This window comes from Beta vulgaris, chromosome 7 (assembly GCF_026745355.1).
Source record: "Beta vulgaris subsp. vulgaris cultivar EL10 chromosome 7, EL10.2, whole genome shotgun sequence".
Taxonomy (NCBI): Eukaryota; Viridiplantae; Streptophyta; class Magnoliopsida; order Caryophyllales; family Amaranthaceae; genus Beta; species Beta vulgaris.
The window spans coordinates 7,237,622-7,258,953 of NC_079208.1; the positions used below are offsets into that span (position 1 = coordinate 7,237,622).

The 21,332-nt window shown below is 35.8% G+C and overlaps 1 protein-coding gene across 1 annotated transcript; it reads right to left on the minus strand.

The window, feature by feature from the left end:
- Positions 1–625: 625 nt before the first annotated feature.
- LOC104898542 (acyl-CoA-binding domain-containing protein 6) lies at positions 626–18,029 on the minus strand. The gene is made up of 17 exons (XM_010685636.4): positions 17,713–18,029; positions 13,186–13,249; positions 12,541–12,616; positions 12,322–12,462; positions 12,148–12,225; positions 11,921–12,025; positions 10,601–10,667; positions 10,437–10,498; positions 7,585–7,724; positions 6,437–6,563; positions 6,231–6,345; positions 3,802–3,890; positions 3,498–3,581; positions 3,081–3,419; positions 2,341–2,859; positions 2,157–2,216; positions 626–879 (listed from the first exon to the last, which is right to left on the minus strand). Exons 2-17 carry the CDS (start codon positions 13,227–13,229, stop codon positions 799–801), a joined length of 2,127 nt encoding a protein of 708 aa, XP_010683938.1. The 5' UTR covers positions 13,230–13,249; positions 17,713–18,029; the 3' UTR covers positions 626–798.
- Positions 18,030–21,332: the final 3,303 nt, after the last annotated feature.

Below are 21,332 nucleotides of genomic sequence, written 5' to 3' on the forward strand. Positions count from 1 at the left end.
AGTTGAAGCATAACGAGTAAGCTGCCCAAGAATCCTATCGATCGTGTATTCATTACTTATGTAGCTGCTCTTGGTACATCCTGAAAATTTCCCATACAGGCTGGACGTTTGCGTAAAAAAAAAAATGTCGTTAGAACAGTAGAAATTTGGCTCCATGAATAAGAAATGAGAAAAGACCTAGAAAGTTTGCTAAATATTCCTCTCCTGTTTACAGTTATAAGAGCAACTCGAATGTGCTACACTGATTTCACAATACCGCTTTGCTTTGATGCTTTCAACTGCATTCCTGCCACTTTGAGCTTATAATTTGCATGGAATTTGTCGATATTGCTGTCAAGTTCTCGAGTATAATTCTCAATAAAAAGATTTCACCTGGTTTGCCTTTCATCCCCTTGCAGTATATAAGCATTCATGTCTTGAAGGAAATAATACAAACTTTCTCCTCTTTTCTCTTTGCTTTTTGTTTGTGCTGCTCAATTACCCTGCACCCTGTCCTGAAAAAGGTGCCTTCACAGAGAACATGCTAAAAACGCACTAAAATGGTCATTAGGAGTCGTTTCCCACCTCCTATGTAAGCACTTTGAAGTAACTTTTGGAAGCTTATTTAAGAGAAGTAGAACATACATTGAATAAGCAGTAATTTGATAAATGATACTCCGTGTTTTTGATATTTACAGATCAAAAGGTTGATCAACTTACATGAACATTATACAATTTTTAAGTTAATGGTAACACCAAAAAATCAACAGTTCCCAAAATTTTGATAAGGAGTTTCCAAAACCTTGACGTGTTCTTGGGCTATACTTGGAATGGTTTTCTTGGCGTAGCCGTACGATTTTCTAATGACTGCAGTCTCTGCTTGAGGTGAAAAACTTCAACCTGCAAAGTATTTCGATGACAAAATGACAATATATTGAATGTGGCAATAAGCGGATACTTCTATCACATAATATACCACGACAAGTCAAACTAATGCATCCCCTTTAACAAATACTTCTGTTTTTTTTTTTTGTCGTTTCACTATGAATTTTATTTACCCTAGAATAGCATAATGACCCTGAGAATTGCATATAAACATTAAATATAATCCCTAGAATAGTATTAATTTAGGAATTTATAACATAACCACGTGTCAATCGATGTAGTTAATGCTTATTTATTGCTTAAATCTTTCATTTCTAATCCAATATCATTTTCCATTATTAACATATATAAAAGGTTGACAATACGAATATATACAATGACAAAAATCTAACGTCGTATTATATAAGATTTCTTACAGTAATAAATATGCTCCTAAACAATTACTTAATTTGTTGACAAAATAATCCATGGGAAGGACTTATTTGAGAATGAAGAAGTTGTGTAACCTACTCGCTTTTTTCCTTCTAATTCAAAAGAGAAGTGTTGCAACAGGGGCATTTTGCAATTAACATGAAAACCTAGTACCTAATTAGTAATTCAAATTGTGATAAAAGCAGGAAATATGAATAGTGCAAAAATCAAAGTGGAAGAATTAAAATCATTTCCTGCATTGATATTCTCAGATAATCTTTTTTGTTAGCACAGCTATAAACGAAAACAGTTCTTACTTTCTATTTATTGTTATTCCCGCCATAACCTCCATGTATGATCGGTTGCAGACAAAAAAAAGTTCTCCATATCAAAACTGCTTCACTTTTTTTTATAGTGAAAACACGGATTCCAAAATAAGTAGATTTTATTATTTTATTGTCGGTTTCCAAATAAATATAATTAGTATAAGCGTGACTAATTTAAAGTTCATTATCCAACCTATATCATGTGATTTTAGAAATCATAAAAACCAGCACTTGGAAACCGGCAATGATGCCAAAGGACCCCTCAATTAGCGATTTAGCGGTTTTATCAAGCAAGTTTTTCTTTAATTAAAAAATTGTTCAATGGTTCTGTCAAGGAAGGTTGGGTGTTTGTGTCTTTCACAACTAAAACACTAACTCAGTGGCTTACCAAAATAAACTACAAACTCAGTGAGCAGGTTCTTTCTACATCAATAATAAAAAAAATATCCCACAACGAATCTAATGTGGACAATATCGCGGGAATCAAGTTCAGAAAACATGTAAAGTTAATATTATATTTATTTTCAGTTATATTGAGGGGAAAAATTCTATTACCTGTAGCTGGAAAGCTCTTGCTCGTTCATTAGCCAACATTCCCCTGGTAGAATGAAGCTCCTACACGCAATTTACAGGGACAAAGAGCAGGACACAGAAGATGAGAGTAAGAAAGTCGTCAACTAATCAAAAAACTTTAATTTTAACATTTAATATTTAGTATAATGGTCAAAGAAAGCTATACCTTTTGGGTGTCATCCAAGACCGCTTTCAAGAAAGCTACATCATGCTCAAGCCTTACATTGTCTGAATGTACAATATTCGATAAGTTGTTAGCCTCTTCTTGCGCAAGCTCAAGACCTCCTAACTTCTCCTTCAGCAACTCCAATTCCTTTCCTGTATCAACCAGCTTTTTCTCTGTTTCCTGCCTACTCTTTAGAACAGATGATACATTTTTCTCAGCAGCTTCACGACTTGCCAAAGCAGCTGCCAGTTGGCCTTCAAGCATCCCATTTTTCCTTATCAAGGCAGCCATTCTTGTTTCATACAATTGATATATGCTTGAAGGAGCAGAAAAAACTCCACACTTATCTTCACTCTCTGGGAAAATTATCGCCTCATTATCAAGAGGAAATTTCTCACTGACACAACTGGGGACACTAAAGTTTCCAGACTCCGACAAAGATGGTATGTCTTCCATGATAAATCTGCCAGAAGTTTCGGCCAGACATGCTGCTTCTGGGGGTCTTCTTTCTTCTAAGAACTAAAAAATTTTCACTTTGTTATCTTTAGATATATAAGCAATACATGTTCTCAACACAAAAAATCACAAAGTGCGGAAATCCGGCATTATCAATTTATCATTAGCCAACATCAGCTTGAAAATTTAATATGTTCGTATCTAATATCTAATGGAGCCAATTTTGCAAAAGAAGAAATTAAATTGTGCAAAAATTAACAAAACTAAAAGTTAGATGGCCCCACCTGTGAGAATGAATTCTCGTCGTCAGAATGTCTCGTCAGTTTACAGGTAAGTTCCTCCTCACTGTGAAATTGCTTCCTTAGTGACACACTTCCTGAGACATTTGATGAATCCGCATGAACAGACTCCGATAGAGATCTCCGAGAAGAACCATGTTCTTCTATAATTGATGCTAAGTTTTGTCGAAGGGAATCAACTGAACAGGATGAAGCACCATGAAGCTGAGATGCAAGCTCATTAGACGAAGAGCGATTATGACGTGGCAACTGCCCAGGAACTTTATTTGGGGCCAAGTTTCTTCCAGAAGAGTTTCCAGTCTTGTCCAATATCATGACTTCCACCTGTGAAAACCATGCCAAAATGATTAAAAACCTCATTGAAAACTAACACCAGTAACGAGAGAGAAACTTAGATCCAACCTGATTTGATGGTTCTTTCCTAGATCCTCCAAATGCAACAAGGAAATCCCTCTCTTTATGGTGTACCAGCACAAGACTAAATCCCTAAAAATCATGTCAGACTTTATTAGAGGGGAATGTAGACATGCTAGGATACAGTTCCGGAGACACCAAATACATATATGAAAATGTAAGAAAAGAAAAGCTGATAACAGACAAAACTGTAAGCACTCAGTTCCAATATTGAAGTAGCATAATAGAGGCTGTGAGTGAGTGTATGAGTGGGTGAGAGCTAGAAAAGGGAGAGAGATAGAAGTTGTCTCACTTTATTCGTTGTGATGGAGGATGGAGGTGATGTAGTCGCAACCGACCATTCAACTTTAACAACATCAAAAACCAAGGTCTCCAAGTGTCCTGCACAAGGCATACAAAAACAATTATTTAAAGTTGAGCCAAGACCGAATATATTTGAAGTATTTAGTCACTAGGGAAGTTTATATGTTAGAAGCTCCATCCACAAGTAAGCTATCTTACTTAACCAGCAAACTGTTAAAACCTTTGATTATAATCTGAGAAAGGTCTTTAGTATTGCAATATATGGATTATAATCTGAGATACCTACTAAGGACTTAAGAGCATGAGCAATGGTTGGGTTGGTCTTTGTTGGTCTTTGTGTTTTTTTTCTCTCTCTCCTTTCCTCCTTACACCTCACATCCTACTAAAACTTCCACCAACTCATCTTTTTTTTCTCACAATGGTTTGGTTGGTCTTACTTGGTTTTTCTATTTCTCTCTCCTACTTTTACCAAACCCCACAATACTCTCTCTCTTCTTCTAATTGTATTTTTATATGAAATAGATTATTTCAATTAATAAAAGCTAATTAGATTACGTTAAATTAATTACGATAAATTAAATTATGTTACAAGCTAATTAGCATACGTTAAATTAAATTACGTTAACTTGACATTATAAATTAGAAAAAAAACGAACACATTACATAAGATAGATAATTTAAAAAACAGACATACATGAATTTTGTGGGTGGTTTGGATTAATTTGGGAGTAATTAGAATTATTTGAATTCATAATATTGGCTTAGTATAAGTAATATTAGGTAGGAGAGAGTAATTAGAAAAAAAAAATAGGTTTGCAAAAAGTTTGGTAAAATATAAGAACTTTGGACTCAATTTATAGATAAAAATATTTTATATCCGTTAATGTAATTTTTTTAAAAAAATAATAAGCTGATTTTTGTTTTATTAACGGTACAAAAATTAACGTTGTAAATATAACAGTAGAAAATTAGATGGGAGGAAAGAGTGTTGCAGGCTCTTCAACACGTGGCGCGCTGACAGCAAGCCTGGGCCCAGCAGCAAGTAATGTGAAGCGTTTTATGCGCTTGCTTCACTCTTTCTTCCTCCTTTTCCTTCCAAGTGATGCGTTTCACAGTGGGCCATCATTTTTTTTTTGGGAGCTGTTTTGCCACGCGTCAGTCCACCATGTTTCTTGTGCACTCCATCCGATGCTCATCTGGTCTGGAAATCAAGACCAACCAGTCCAAAGGGCCAAGTGCCCCAATAATAAAACCAACCAAAGCTAGTTTTACTATTTCCTAGACCAACCCAAGACCTACCCATTGCTCATGCTCTAAGGAGGCATTTGTGCAAAATAATACGCATCTCACCGCAGGCCGCATATTCTCGAAATATTCCGACCAAAAACATTGAAAGGAACATAAAGAAACTACTCTCAAATCTTGGAAAAGGAAAAAAATAGATAAAGATAAAACCCCAAATCCCTCCCCCCCCCCCCCCCCAACCCTATCAACAGCTCCCTAAGCACAATCACCACAGCATCAATGCCCGCCCCCATCCATCCCCTGGGTCATTTGACTTTTATGTCCTATAAAGAGGAGAAAAAGGTGAAATATTATAAATACCAATTTGAATTTCTTACAACTTAGGTGAATCTTAACACTCTTCACTAATTGATACTTTATTTCCTTTTGAAACTAGTCCGTACTCAATGACATCTTTGTTCATTTGCATGTAATGCTAACATATTCAATCACCATTTCTACAAAAGCTGTTATATTGGCTACTTGAAATCCCCTGCCCCAAAGCATCACTGAAATTGTTCAATTTCTTGATATTAACAAGATAGTATTGCATGACCAGGCGAAAGCTGCACCACTAAATGAGATTCAAAGGCTGCAAGAAGAATAAATGTTCATAACTGGGCGCAGCAGTGGTGAGGTGGTGGGGGAGGTGGCAGGGATGTGGTACTCTGGGAGCAGTGGAGGGGGAAAGGAGGGGGAGGATTTAGGTTCTTTCCTTTTTTTAAATTACTTAAAAATATAAATTTCGGGTTTTCTTTTTTATTTTCTCAAGGATTTGGAGCGGAAGATTCCACCAACGATGAGATGCATACGGTTTTGCACATAGTAGGTAATGCTAAGAGAAATTTCCCAATTCAGATAATATTCCATGTGCCACTCATACTTTGCATCACTTTAGCTAATTAAAATTTTCCGAATTTAGATTATATTCCATGTACCACTCATACTTTGCATCACTTTTGCTAATTTGCTAAAAAAAATTAGCAAAGAAGTACAAAATGAATCCTTTCTCAGCAATAGACAGCCATTGGACTTGCAAGCTTCTACAATTAGCTATTTCATAAAATACCTAAATCAGAATCCTAAACAAGAAGATTAGCAAAATTCAAATACATAGATACAAATCATGCTTACTTTTTTTACGGCTTCCGCCACCGGTAATATACCATTTAGACCCACATAGAACACCACAACAACCAGCTCTTGGTGAAGGATGGAAACCTCGGATCTTGATTCTTGACCACATCATCTGACATAATCATAGAAACAAAAGTAATGATTTTTTCTTCAACATTAACTATAAGCAGCATGGAATTATAAGCAGAAATCGTTTGACTCACCGTCTCAAAATCTAAGGAGTACAAATCATTCAAGGTTTTGGACTTTGAAGAGCCACCAAAGATATAAAGTATCCTATCGTCATAAAGAGCTGCAACATGATTGGATCTTGGAGATGGTCCTGTTCCTCTGTTCACACATAGTATATGTTAAGCTGGAAAAGGCAGCGATTCTATTCCTATCAAACCCCCTTCTCTTAATATTAACAAAAGTTCTCCGAAACAAGTACCAGCTATAACACCCTAGAAAAGCAAAACAGATAACTAAATTTGATGCTAGATTATATATATTCAAACTCTAGATGTATCTCTTTTATTTAAATACACTTTTAATTTTTAAAGTGTATCTCTTTTTTGCTAAAGTGTACCCCTATATAGCCAATATAAGTTTAGGTTCCAGTAAGACCAATTCTTATATGAGAACGTAAGAACACTAAAAACTAATCCTTTTCAAACAACATATTGTCCGTTTTCGCTAAAATATAACCATTATTTCCCTAGCCAGACCAATATTTTAAAAGGATTACATTTCAGGAAAATAGATTACCATGGGATTTTTAATAAAGGAGTACAATATTACTCAAATGAAAATTTAATCTATCGTTCTCAAGCTCTCACAAAAAAGTGTTCTGACCTTAATTATGAGAAGTGTTTCCATATAAACTCTATACGATTCTTTTAAATCCACATATTTTGTGCTTTGACACTAATCATACTACAATTTGACCATCGTTGATCATTTATATATAAAGAAAAATATAGTCATAGTCATGACAGATCTAGTGAGATTTGTCTCCACATATCTTTCACAAATATCAACTTTTCGTAGTTTTTAATTGTTCGTAATGAAAGAATGTCATAGAGAGAGAGGGTGAGTGAGATGTAAAAAAGAATTAGAGTTATAGCACTTTTTATTTGGAGTTACAAAACATTCACACATTGAGTTAGACCACAAAAGAGTTCGCGTCACTAAAACAATGGAAAGTTTTTTTCTAGCACTTTTTTAGGTTAGAGTTATCACTTGTCAATTAGAATTACATCTCTTCTCACCTCTTGAACAAAGAGGACTTCTCAGATGAACTTGATTCTATTACCAAAGTAATAAGAATTTCATGATTAATAGAATGTGAGGGAAATTGCGAGCCACTTACGTGCATTGGAGGGGAAGCCATGTCATTGATTTCAAATCAAACATGTGAAGATCATTCAGCTTCCTTCTTTTAGAATCCTCACCTCCAAAGAGAATTAAAACGGAATTTGATTTAACCACCGTATGCCCACTGCGAGAAGCCTACGCAGATTCACTTCCTTTTAGAATCTTCACTTTCAAATAACAACATATACTAAATACATATACATAATTATGATCTTTTTTACGCTTATAAGTTTATTTTCAACAATCAAGTACCATATAAAGAAGGGTCAATATCTCATATAGTCATATTTCATTCCCTAATTACAGGTAGGTACTTAGGTAGGAGGCAGAAGAATAAGTCACATGAGGCGTACACATTTTTGAAATTTGCATTGATCACAGAAGGCATACGACCTTCAGGTGAATTTTTTATCTTTCTTCTCCCCATTTTAGCTTATACTTTCTCCATTCTTTTATTATTGCTATGTTTCCCTTCTTTGAAAATTTCATATTAATTGCTGAATATCCTCTTTTGGAAAAGTTTGTCTGGTCCCCCGTTCCCCTTTTCCCCTTACAATACCATTTCTCTCTCTTCTATTGTACATAGCACATGGATTTTTCTGGGCCCCCCTTCCCCTTTTCTCTTTCTCCTTAATCCATCTCCCCCCCCCCCCCACTCCCCACCCCCACATATAGCAATTATAAAAACAAAAAAAAGCGGAGGAAGTATATATAAAGCACCAAACAACTCTTCAATTCAGCAAGTACAGACAACTGCTTTAGGCTCGACTTTAACACTCCAAAACATGCAGTATATCTATTATTTCAAATACACAATATAAGTAAATGATCCCAACAAGGGTGCTATTTATTTGTCAGCAGCTTTTTATCTTGGCAGCTACAGACTTTCTCCATGCCGTTTGATCTTTCCAGAGACGACAGAACTTAAAAATGATTGAAAGACATAAACCTCTTCACCCATAAGCTCTCTCTAATATAAGCAGATGCAAAGAGTTAATTCACACTTCCAAAGCTCCCGCTTAATAATTGTGATTATAGTTGGAATTTCTTAAAAAAAACACAGCCATGACACGCTATAACTCATGTCAAAATTCGACATCACAATCACTTCCAATGCCATTACCACCATTTATTACCGTCTACTAAACTGGCCGTTAGAGGCTTAGGTATGCAAGTATCCGCATGCTTCAGAGTAGCCAAGTTGACATTTGACAATCACTTGGGTGCAAATTTGGAAACCATAACTTAAACTATGACAAATGCAACGGTAGGGTGAGAGTATTACTTTGTTCACAATATTATGCACCCCAGCTCTACCGTAAAAGTTCTTAAAGCAACGACATTATTTTGGTATGGATTCGTTCACCAGTGAGTATAACATCAATACGACTTTTCACTTTACTCATCAGCATTCCATATCAAGGCAGGCCTATCCCAATAATATCACTACAGAATACAGATAGGCTGTTTTCTGTAAGCAACCAAGCCAAACATCTCTTAGAAGGTATAACTACAAGTTTGGGATGAAAATATGTAGTGGAGACTAGAAGAAACAATCACATCCGAGCTTTCTCAAACAAATTATTTTTTTATCGAAGAAAAATTTATCTGGAATTCAATAAAACAGCAATAATTACAACGTACGATAGCTAGGTGTATCTTAGGTACTTGCGCAAGTATAGATATACTGTATGGTTTCAATGGAGATTCAAGTTCCAACTGCATGTTTGTGTCTGCAGCTAGCACGATACTGAAATGGTTGCTAGAACTTAGTTCGTGGAGGTTGAAATGAACACTGAGGAGGAGCTATCAATCACCTATTCTTTCAATGACAAGACAGAAATAGAGGGCCCCTCTTGCATGCTCCATCCAATTGACAATGCTTCAACCCGACAATACACCAAGATTTTCAACCAAACAATGAAAAAGTACCTAGAATTCTGTCTTCATGTTTGATATTTGCTTCCTGGTAATTGGACATCAAATTCTCAATTTGCCTCTAACCAAACACGGCCTTGATTGAATTTTATCAATCAGGTAAGATTCGACAACATTCCCTAAGAAACTGTAATTATATCCTCATCGTGAATCCTGAACTTTTACCTCCACATAGACTTAGATCTCACACCAATATGACCAGTTTAGCTCACACTTTAAAAGATTAGGGACATTGGTATAAGGGTTGGTTAGTTTCACAGATATTAAAGACTCAAGTAATTTACTGACATGGTTTTATATCCATTAGTAGTATAGGTACTAGTACAGGTCTACAGATGCTTGCCATTGTCAATTACACCTAGACACACAAAATCACAGACCTATAAGCTGTATTTTCAAAAATAGAGCTCAGTGTATCACAGAAGCCAATATTAACTACTACTTTCTTAGCTACCTTTTAAAAAATCCTCATACACTATGAAGACAATGACAATAAGCGTTGCTTAATTTACCACTTTTAGTACTTTGCATGGAGTGAAGTGAGGGGAAGGGATGATAGTTGGAGAGGCAGATGAAGATGGAAAACCCTTACAGTTTCCACTTTCAAGGGATGTGAAAGAAGTTTTATGAGGGATATGGTATTAATAAAATAAAAAAGCGCATGGATTTGGTCTCTTTCAATAAAAATCCATGATCATCATATCACAAAACAGGGCTCAAAGAGAGTACAAACTCATGGCTGGATTGCTACAACAAAGGGTCTTAAAAAAGAGACCATCGGTCTAAACTCTAAACATCCTCATGATAGACTTGGCTTTGGCTGGGTTTTTGATGCTCTAATAACTTACTACAAAAAGCTCAAACATGGAACATTAGCTGTTTATCTTGGAAGCTAAGAAAAAAGCATACCGGTACATCACCCTTTGCTTCCATTAGTGACCAGCATACTGTCTCTGTATCAAATGCCCATACTGCATAATATAAACATCATTAGAAAAAACCTTTTCCTGGCCAAAGACAGATTTCAGCACAAGGAACAATAAATAGTGGGTGAAAGTGCTCAGGATGCAAACCTGAAACCTTTTCGCTGCCAGGATTAGTCTTTCCTCCTATTAAGAGAGTTTTCTTACCCCATGAAACCTAGTTGAAAATCAGGAAACAAACATACAATCTGCTGAATAAGGAAACTTTTAGGCACTTAAGCAACGGACTTATTAAAAAATATGACTATTATTCATACACTAGAACATACGATGACTTATCTAGGAGGATGAACTTCAGGGAAAAATAAATCCAAAACATGTGTAGATTGTAAAATTACTTTTTAATTCTTTTCTTGCACTGTTGATTGTAAATAAATCGTTAGAACTGAGATGGTAAAAAATATGACTAATATTCATACACTAGAACATACGATGACTTATCTAGGAGGATGAACTTCAGGGAAAAATAAATCCAAAACATGTGTAGATTGTAAAATTACTTTTTAATTCTTTTCTTGCACTGTTGATTGTAAATAAATCGTTAGAACTGAGATGGTGTGTTATACCTGTATAAACCTTGGCGATGTAGTGGGAGACATCATCAAATCAAGAATACTTTCTCGATTATTCTTGAGAAAGTTGTATCTAATAGTTTATTAGTCTTGAAAATTTCATACATCTTAAGCATGGCCAGTCCTGGATTTTGACATTTCTATGTCCTATATATTTGAGTATGGTAGATCTGATTTTCAGAAGACGTATATAAACCCAAGTCTAGGTAACAAAGCTCAATTTAGTTTTTATAGCTGTTCAGGGCAGAAAAAATATGTTCAGTGATGAATTTGTAAACTTGTATACATCGAAGTATTCACTCGAAAGTTCAATATGCATGACTCCACACATCAATTTCAGATTTCTTGAGGTCAACATCTGTGTTTCATAAAGTTCCATTATTTAGGTCAATTCCACATTATTCAGTCAGCAAGTAACAATAAATCACATCTCCCTCTTTATTTTGCAATATAAGGCATCTACCTTTTTCCAATTCTCGAACTTTCATTGTTTATCTCTCCTTAAGCATTTTTTTTTCCGACAAATCACATTGATATAAGCTACAAACAGTAAAATGCGAATTTCAAGTTATTTCATAATACTTATATAATTTGTCCTAGTATATATTGATGAACATTATAATTATAATTACTATACCTTAAGTTTTGTGTTTAAATATACGTTTATAATACTCTTATACATTTTACCAATTTATTTTGAAAGAAGCTAACAGTCTAAATTCAGACTCCAACGAAGTGGGTGCCTTATATTATGAAACACAGGGAGTATCACTCCTGACAACACCTAATACAAGATATGCTAATCAAATTCTCACACGATGAGCATTCAGAACAGTACCAAACTATGCCCTCTGCAAGACGGGATCTTTAGAGGAAGACTAGTTGGTGACAGGTATATTTTTGAAGAAGCTGAGGTCCATGAGAATTGATCAAAACTAAGCACCTGCAAAGAGGGGTGATCGTCAAACACAATCAAATAAAGACATCAAGAATACATTTGAATTTCATAAGACATGGTTATTACTAATAACCATTAGGCCAATCAAATTGAACAATGTAAGAAACCTGCACATCATCCAACATTCCATCAGTACATTCGCCACCAACCACCACCATCTTGTTTCCTACTACCGTTGCGGCATGCTGCTCAACAATATATGAAGGCTCACTTATTCAGCTTAACTCATTTTCACAAAAGATGTCTATAATATGTGGTTAAAATGAAATAGAAGTTTTTACATTAAAGCGAGGTTTCGGCTTATCTCCAGCAATTGACAAGACCATCCAGCTCTCAGAGCTTCCTGATGTGCAATTATTGATATCTTGTGGAGCAGAACTGGGCTCGCTTACACGGTCAGCAGTAGCAACAAAACTTTCAACCTAACAAGTAGAAATATTAGTATTAAAAATCAACCTTCCTTATCCAGTGTTACATGATGTTGACTTTTGAAGTTTTACATTGGAATTGCTTGCCCGCTTTAATGGTCTTAAAGGGCTTTTTGTTCCCTGGGTAGGGTCTGAAAGGACCTTCATCCTGAAACAGGAGAATAAAAAAAGAAGGTTTGCATCATAAGATAAGCATCCCTGTATCTCCAACAACAAAAAAAAAAAAAAGAAAACCCTATATCATAGAAGCTATTTGTACAATGAAAATTATAAACTAAACTAAACCGTTTTACAGAGTATAAACAGCTATCTGATAGCTGAAAACCGTTCTCTCTGTCTAATTGATCGACATATATGTAGCTCAGAAAAACCCAATTTGGTTGAAACCTGAATATTTTTAGACTGATGAAACAGTAAGTTTGCTTAAAAGTCTAGTTTGACAATGACTTATGATAAAAGCATTTAATCACGGTGCACATATTGCTTCATGGACGGACAACATTTTAATTATATAAAATATGAACCCATATAATGCAATTTCTAAAACTTAAACATCATAGACACATATAATTACTCTACAATTCGTGAAGGTTCTTTCAACACCAAATTCAACATTAACCCAAGAAATGACAGCTAATCAATTAATTCCTAGTTTCATTACTTGAGTAGGGGATAAAGATTAACAAGTGGTAGTGTAGAAGGAGAAAGAAAAGAAACCTTCCAAGCTTCGTTCGCCTCCGAGAAAAACTAAACATTTTCATCTGACCAAGTCTTGAATAATCTAGGTAACCAAAAACAGCAAAAAATTTGGAACAACCGAATCAGCAACTTCATTTATATTGAAAGATTGTAGCAGGAATGTTAATGTGCAGAATCTGTAAATACTACCACCCATAAAGATGTGAGTGCACTAATATCATCTATCTATCACTAACTAAAAAAGGAGGAATCTTTACGAAAATCCATAATTTTAACAGACATTTAAAGCAAACAACATGTTAACAGCTTTGGAACCTTCTAAAAATCCACCAAAAACAACAAAAAAGAAAAGTAATTCAGTGAGAGAGAGGGAGACAGAGAGGGTAATAGTCTAATAGTGTACACGGGTGGAAAAATGAACCCCCCTCACAAAGTGGCACTCCAGACTTCACTCTACCAAAAAGAACAGCTGCAGCTTATTACTCCTAGACTTCCTAACTCACCTTCACAGAAGTCCTACTGCATGCTACCTTGTGCTGATTGTTGAAGCGAAGTCAAACAATAAGCAAAGCGTGCCACTATCAAGTGAGTGCTTCCACCTATTTCGTTTACAATTGTTTAAGACAGGCTTATAATGGTGTATATCATTGAGGAATTTTTCCAATTACAAAGGGCTACATCAATTAGGCTGATGTGATTTTTGTTGGCGGTTCGAACTATTTTTGTGTTTTTATGATTTTATGGACGAACAACAATAAAAATAAAAGGGATAGGCTCTTAAATCGCAGTTTAAGAGGTTCTCTTGTGAGTCTCGGCTCCAAGATCACACAAAGTCGCGGTTTGTGTATTTGAACTCACAGTTCTATGCAAGCACAAGCTTAACACTTTTCTTAAACTCAACAAACTTATTTTATTAATGAACGAAATAGCCTTTATATAGGCGTGCAAACCTAAAGAAACTAGTAACCCTAATCCTACTGATATTAGGAAACTAATAACAAGATAAGAAAGACTAAACAAGATAAGAAATAAACACACTCCTAATCCAAGTAGAACAAGCTCAACTTGGTTATTACTAACTAGACTTCTAATGCTAGTATAACTTTACTCTAATTAGAATCCTAATCCAACTAGGATTTGGATTTCTAACTCAACTATAATTTCACACAAACTAAAACATTAAAAGGACTCCTAACAGAACTAGGAGTTCTAATCCTAATAGAATTAGGAAAACTAATCCTACTAGAACTAGGAAATAAACAAATCCTAACAAAACCAGGATTTATAGAAAACGACCATATCCCATATGTATCATAGGCTTGGGTCAATCTCAATGTATATTTACAAAACATTTCTTTTTTGTAATTTTCATTCAAATATAATTGAAGATATTGATGATCAAAATTGTGCATCGGCAAGTTAAGTCAATATGATGCATATATTAAGAAACATATGAAGTATCAAGAAAAAGCATGTCCAATTACATCCCTACCATTATCTAATAGATCTCCTTAATCATTGAGACTTTTATATTTTGGGTATCCAAGTATGTCAAGGATTATAGTTTCCTAATACTAGTAGAATTGTATTTAGGAAAGTAAATAGAATTTGACATGTATTATATTGTCTAGGATTAAGTTACTAAATCCTAGTAGGATTCTATTATTTCTAGTTGGCTATAAATATAAGTCATGAGAAAAGGTGTAGTGGATAGAGAAAACGTCAAGATGTGAGGTGTTTGGGTACACTAGTTAAAGCTCGGATCTCAAAAAGAGGGGTTTTAGGGTGATTAGATTAGATCAAAAAGATCTTGAAAGCCTTTTAAGTCACTATATCATACACATCATTGAAAAACCTAGTGCATTAATTCATGGGTTTTCTCGGGGATCTCAAGTTTCCATGTTAAATCTTTTGGTGAGAGCCTTATTGTTGTTTCTTGTGTTATTTGCGTGTAATTATTGCTTGCAAATACTCCCTCCGTTTCCAATTAATTGTTACAATTTACTTTGGGGAGAACCAAGGAAATTCTGCAAACCACCAATGAATAATTGGGTTTTTGGAACATGTAAAAGAACCATTACAATATTAAGAGAGAAAAAGAGGGGAGGCGGAAAGGTTTTGGATGGATTAATAAAATGGATGGTGGAGTATGAGGTCAAAAAGTATAAAAAGTTGATGTGATAGGTTATCGTATAGTAAAAATTGAAAGTGTAACAATTAAACAAAAAACGGCCAAAAAAAAGCGTAACTGATAAACTTCTTTGGGCCCACACACAAGCCCATGTTGGAGGAGAGAGTGACCACATACAAAGTTGGCAGGGTTCCATCCTAAAACCAATTGGTGATAGGTGGAGTAAACCACCAATCTATATGTTAGTCATTCTCTCTCTAATTCTTCAATGTGGGACAATTATTTTCTAACTCACATGTGGGCTTTTACTCTTAAACACTCCCTCACATGTGAGCCACCTTTAATCTTGCAATTTGGATAGGTCACAACATCCTCGTTGGGCTCTCTCCGAACTTCCAACATGAGGTCAACTGGTCCACCTCTTGGGGCCATTACAATTCTGTTGGGCTTATTTTGCTCCAAACAGATATTCAACACCTTCCATCTTGCATTTCATAATGGGCCAAGATCGTCCGCTCTGATACCATGATAAACTTCTTTAGGCCCACACACAAGCCCATGTTGGAGGAGAGAGTGACCACATACAAAGTTGGCAGAGTTCCATCCTAAAACCAATTGGTGATAGGTGGAGTAAACCACCAATCTATATGTTAGTCATTCTCTCTCTAATTCTTCAATGTGGGACAATTATTTTCTAACTCACATGTGGGCTTTTACTCTTAACACTCCCCCTCACATGTGAGCCACCTTTAATCTTGCAATTTGGATAGGTCACAACATCCTCGTTGGGCTCTCTCCGAACTTCCAACATGAGGTCAACTGGTCCCCCTCTTGGGGCCATTACAATTCTGTTGGGCTTATTTTGCTCCAAACAGATATTCAACACCTTCCATCTTGCATTTCATAATGGGCCAAGATCGTCCGCTCTGATACCATGATAAACTTCTTTAGGCCCACACACAAGCCCATGTTGGAGGAGAGAGTGACCACATACAAAGTTGGCAGGGTTCCATCCTAAAACCAATTGGTGATAGGTGGAGTAACCACCAATCTATATGTTAGTCATTCTCTCTCTAATTCTTCAATGTGGGACAATTATTTTCTAACTCACATGTGGGCTTTTACTCTTAACACTCCCCCTCACATGTGAGCCACCTTTAATCTTGCAATTTGGATAGGTCACAACATCCTCGTTGGGCTCTCTCCGAACTTCCAACATGAGGTCAACTGGTCCCCCTCTTGGGGCCATTACAATTCTGTTGGGCTTATTTTGCTCCAAACAGATATTCAACACCTTCCATCTTGCATTTCATAATGGGCCAAGATCGTCCGCTCTGATACCATGATAAACTTCTTTGGGCCCACACACAAGCCCATGTTGGAGGAGAGAGTGACCACATACAAAGTTGGCAGGGTTCCATCCTAAAACCAATTGGTGATAGGTGGAGTAACCCACCAATCTATATGTTAGTCATTCTCTCTCTAATTCTTCAATGTGGGACAATTATTTTCTAACTCACATGTGGGCTTTTACTCTTAACAGTAACAATTAAAAAAATGGAGGGAGTACATGATAGCGTATGTCATCAATGCTAACAGTCCCTTGTCTCAGAATTTCCTCCTCTCGAAATACAAAACAAATCTTAGGCTCCGTTTGTTTTCCTAAAAACGATTTTCCCCATTTTTTTATGTTTGGTTGGACAAGGGATGTAAAAAGGAAAACTAAAGGAAAAAAGAGTTTTCCATCCCTTTGTAAACATTTTTCTCCAAAATTTGAAGGAAAATCATTATCCTCCAAAATTTGAAGAAAAATCATTATCCTCCACTATCTCTCATTCCCAACATATTCATTTTTCCTTTCTTAGTTCTATAGTTTTCCATCGAACCAAACAAAGGAAAACTAATATTCATATGCATTTTCCACCAGAAAATACTTTCCATGGAAAGCCATCCCACCCTTAAACTACTCAACCAATTTTCAAACATCCTAATTCCTAACAAATCGAACATTGACGTCGAATCATACGAACAACATTCCTAAAAGCCTCCACTTAACCACAACAATAATTATTCACACCACAATGTACATCAATTATATTGAAATCAACTAAGCATATGAAACTACCAACTCCCATAAAATAAAATAAAATAACACAAATCAAATCAATTACAAATCAAACTCAATCAATCAAAAAAAAAAAAACTCATGCAACAACGATATAAGCAACAAAAATTCCAGTACATTACAAATTAATTCCTCGTCGACCTAAAATGTACACACTTTTTACTAATCAATCAAATTTGACAAATTCCAAGAAATCAAACATTAAAAAACTTCAGCTCAATAATCTCAAACTAAACAAAAAAACAAATCAATCAAAAACATAAAAACAGATTTGTAATTTTCATTTCACCTCCTTATTCCTTAACAGAAATCAACCCTCTGGCAGTACATCACCATCATCGACTATTCGACTTCAACCTGATTAGCTCCGTCGTGCACACCGCCGAGTGGCGAAGAGAGAGAAAGTGATAAAGAGAACGAACGAGGAGAGAGAAAGGAAGTGAAAGAGTGATGAGGTGAGGGTGAATGCTAACGTGCGCCAGGGGGTGTGTGTGGCAGAGTGCAGTGGGAAGAGTGACCACTTGAGCTGACGGTTGGAGGAGGAAGAGAGAGAGAGAGAGAGAGAGAGAGAGAGAAAAGGACGAAAATGAGAAGACCCATGCAAATTGCAAATAGCAAATAGCAAATAGCAATTTATTACGTGCGGCAGTATTGCAATGTTTGCGGGGCCATGTTTTGGATACTTGATCATTATACATTATTCATTCATTAACATGAAAAAGGTATCCGATTTTATTTGATCTATTTCGCTTCTTTGGGCCCTGTCTTATGTGTTTCATCGCACGTGACCTTTGAGATCATACAATTCATCCAGATCTTTTATAAATGGGGATACTTTTATGTTCTTTGGTGGTCTTGACATGGAAACATGGAAAGTCTAGGCCTCTAGGGGAGCTTGGCTAGGCGTTCAACCGTTTGAGTTTCTTAGGGGACTCAAATGGGGGCAATTTGGTCATTTTATGTGTTGGAAATTTCACGCGCGTATGGCAAGATTTTGCTTGGTACCAATGCTAGGTTATAATGGTACCATTGTCCGAAAATATTGATACCAAAGTAAGATTTGCTTGGTACCAGTCCTGATAATAATTTGATACCAATGTCAGGTTATAATGGTACCATTGTATTTTTTTGGGTGTTTGAGTCTCTTTTGGACTTAAACAGTTGGTTGCCAAGGCTTTCTCGCCTCTAGGGGGGGTTTGGTTGGGACTTGGGAGAGGCAAAGGGGAAAGAAATTAAGAAGGAAATTTTGTTGTAACAAACTTTTTATATGTCACATTTTGCAAAAATTAATTTTTTTATTTTTTTTTCTGACAATTTAGTATCTTAAAAAAGAATCTATTTGCGAGAAACAATCTTAGGCCACTTTTGAGCATCATTGAAGTGACGAAATTCAATTAACAACTACTTAAAATAGTAAACATTCATTATTCTTTTATAATTTATGTAATGAAGCTTTCAATTCTTTGATCTATTCAGCATATCAAAAAGGCTTGGTTAATACGTGAAAGTAGCGTAAGGTTGTTTGTTACAAACAAATTTCTTTTTTAGGTCTCAAGTTGCAAGATTAAATTTAAAAGGTTGTTTTTCGCAAAAAATGTGATATATAAAAGGTCTACTTTGACAAATTTCTCAATTAAGAAAGGGTTACGTAAGAAAAGGAACTAGGGGTGCAAGTTATTTGGATATAAATTGAAATTTTATATGATCCAAACCGAATATTAATTTGAATTGGACTCGATCACTTGAACTATGTTCAATTGTTCACAATAGATTCGGATTGGGTTTTATCAAAATTTGAATATTTGGATTGAGGGTGATTGGATCCATGTATCCAAAATAACTTAATAGCAAATAAGTCATATATTATACATTTGTATATTTGAGATTGGACTTAAATGTTTTCGATAAGATTTATGAGTTTGTATGAATTATTAGTTGTTAAAACTGAATTTTTATGGGATTGTGTGGATTATATATACACACTTTTATTTTGATACTCGTGTTTAAATTAACTCATCCAAGGAAATTTTGGATATTTCGGATTGGATCCAATCTAGTGTCTTGAAATTTACATTAGATTGGTGGAATCAAATTCTGATTCGTTTGGACTTGAACTGGAAAATTGGAATCCAAATTTTGTTCGGATTGGGTTAGACTAGGCATAAATTCAATCCGTGCACCAACTTTCACCCTTGAAAGGAACTTCAAACCCTCCAATTCCCTTATTTTGTTCAGCTATGAAGAGCAAGGGTTACAAACCGCCTTCGTCCTTCCCTTACATCTTTGCTCTCCCTCTCTGGCAACATACCAAGCAAAAAAAAAAAGTAGCTTTCTATTCCTCTCACCAATGAGTCTCTTACCCGACACTTTTCTCGATCTCGCCATTTGACGCCAAGTCTTCAGATCTCTTCACACCCAAAGGCTTTGGGAAGCATCTCCGGGCGTTAGGAACTCATACATGTGCCTCCTAAGTCTTTCCAATCCATTGTGGCATCAAGAATAGCAGAAAATAGGAAAATAATTCCCCAAAGCCTGAAATCTACCATAAAACACAAAATCACAACTAGATAGAAGATGTTAGTATAATCTAGTCCAAACCCTTTACTGCATCTCCTTCTCCGTCTCATTCTTCAGGTACGCCCTCTGATATAACTTGTTATGTTGATTATAATAATTTTTCTGTAAAACATAGAGGTTTTCTAGCAGCTGTTACTAAAGGAAATGAGCCTCAAAGTTTTCAGGAGGCTGTGAAACATCCTGGATTCCTGGTTGGCGCAAGGCCATGGAGGAGGATCTTGCGGCTCTTGAGCGCAATGGTACTTGTAGTTTAGCCAATTTACCTTTAGGTAAGATATCTATAAGTAGTGGTTGGGTATATCGTATTAAATACACTTCAATTGGCGAGGTTGAACGGTTGAAAGCTAGACTAGTTGTTCATGGTAATTGCTAGATAGAAGGTGTTGATTATAATAAAACATTTGCTCCTCTTGAGAAAATGGGCATTGTACGTTTATTTTTTAGCTGTTGTTGTATCTCTTAATTGGAAATTGCATTAGATGGATGTTCATAATGCTTTCTTACATGGTGATTTACATGAAGAAGTTTATATGAAACTTCCTCCTGAGTATTGTGGTGCTCCTCAAGGGAAGGTTTGCAGGTTAAGAAAATTATTGTATGGATTGAAACAGGCACCTCAACGGTGGTTTGTCAAGTTGTCTCAGGCATTGGAGTCCTATGGTTTTAAACAGGCTGCTGCAGATTATTCTTTGTTCAGTTACATTCAGGGACTTGTTTGTCTTCATATTCTTGTTTATGTTGATGATTTGATTACTGCAGGCTCATCTCATGATGTTATTGTTCGCTTTAAGAAATATTTGAGTTCATGTTTTCATATGAAGGATTTGGGTATATTGAAATCTTTCTTAAGCATTGGGTATATTGAAATGTTTTTTTGTCACACCGCAAATATGTGTTGGATGTATTAACAGAAGGCGGCATTTTAGGTTGTAAACCCATTGACACGCCTATCGAGCAGAATCATCGTCTCGCTTCCACCGAAGGGTCGCCATATGCGCATCCTGACAGATATAAGCGTCTAGTTGGTCGCCTGGTCTATCTGTCTGTTACTCGTCCTGAGTTAAGTTATGTTGTGCATACTCTATCTCACTTTCTTGTTGCCCCACAGATTTGTCATTGGGATGCTGCTCTTTGTGTTTTGCGTTATGTCAAAGGAAGTACTGGTCAGGGTATTGTGTTGCGGCCTTTGGGTAATATGCAACTGACTGCTTTTTGTGATAGTGATTGGGCTGCTTATTCTTTGACTCGACGCTCTATTACCGTTTATTTAGTGTTCTTGGGTCGTTCTCGCGTCTCCTGGAAGACTAAGAAACAACCTACTGTGGCTCGTTC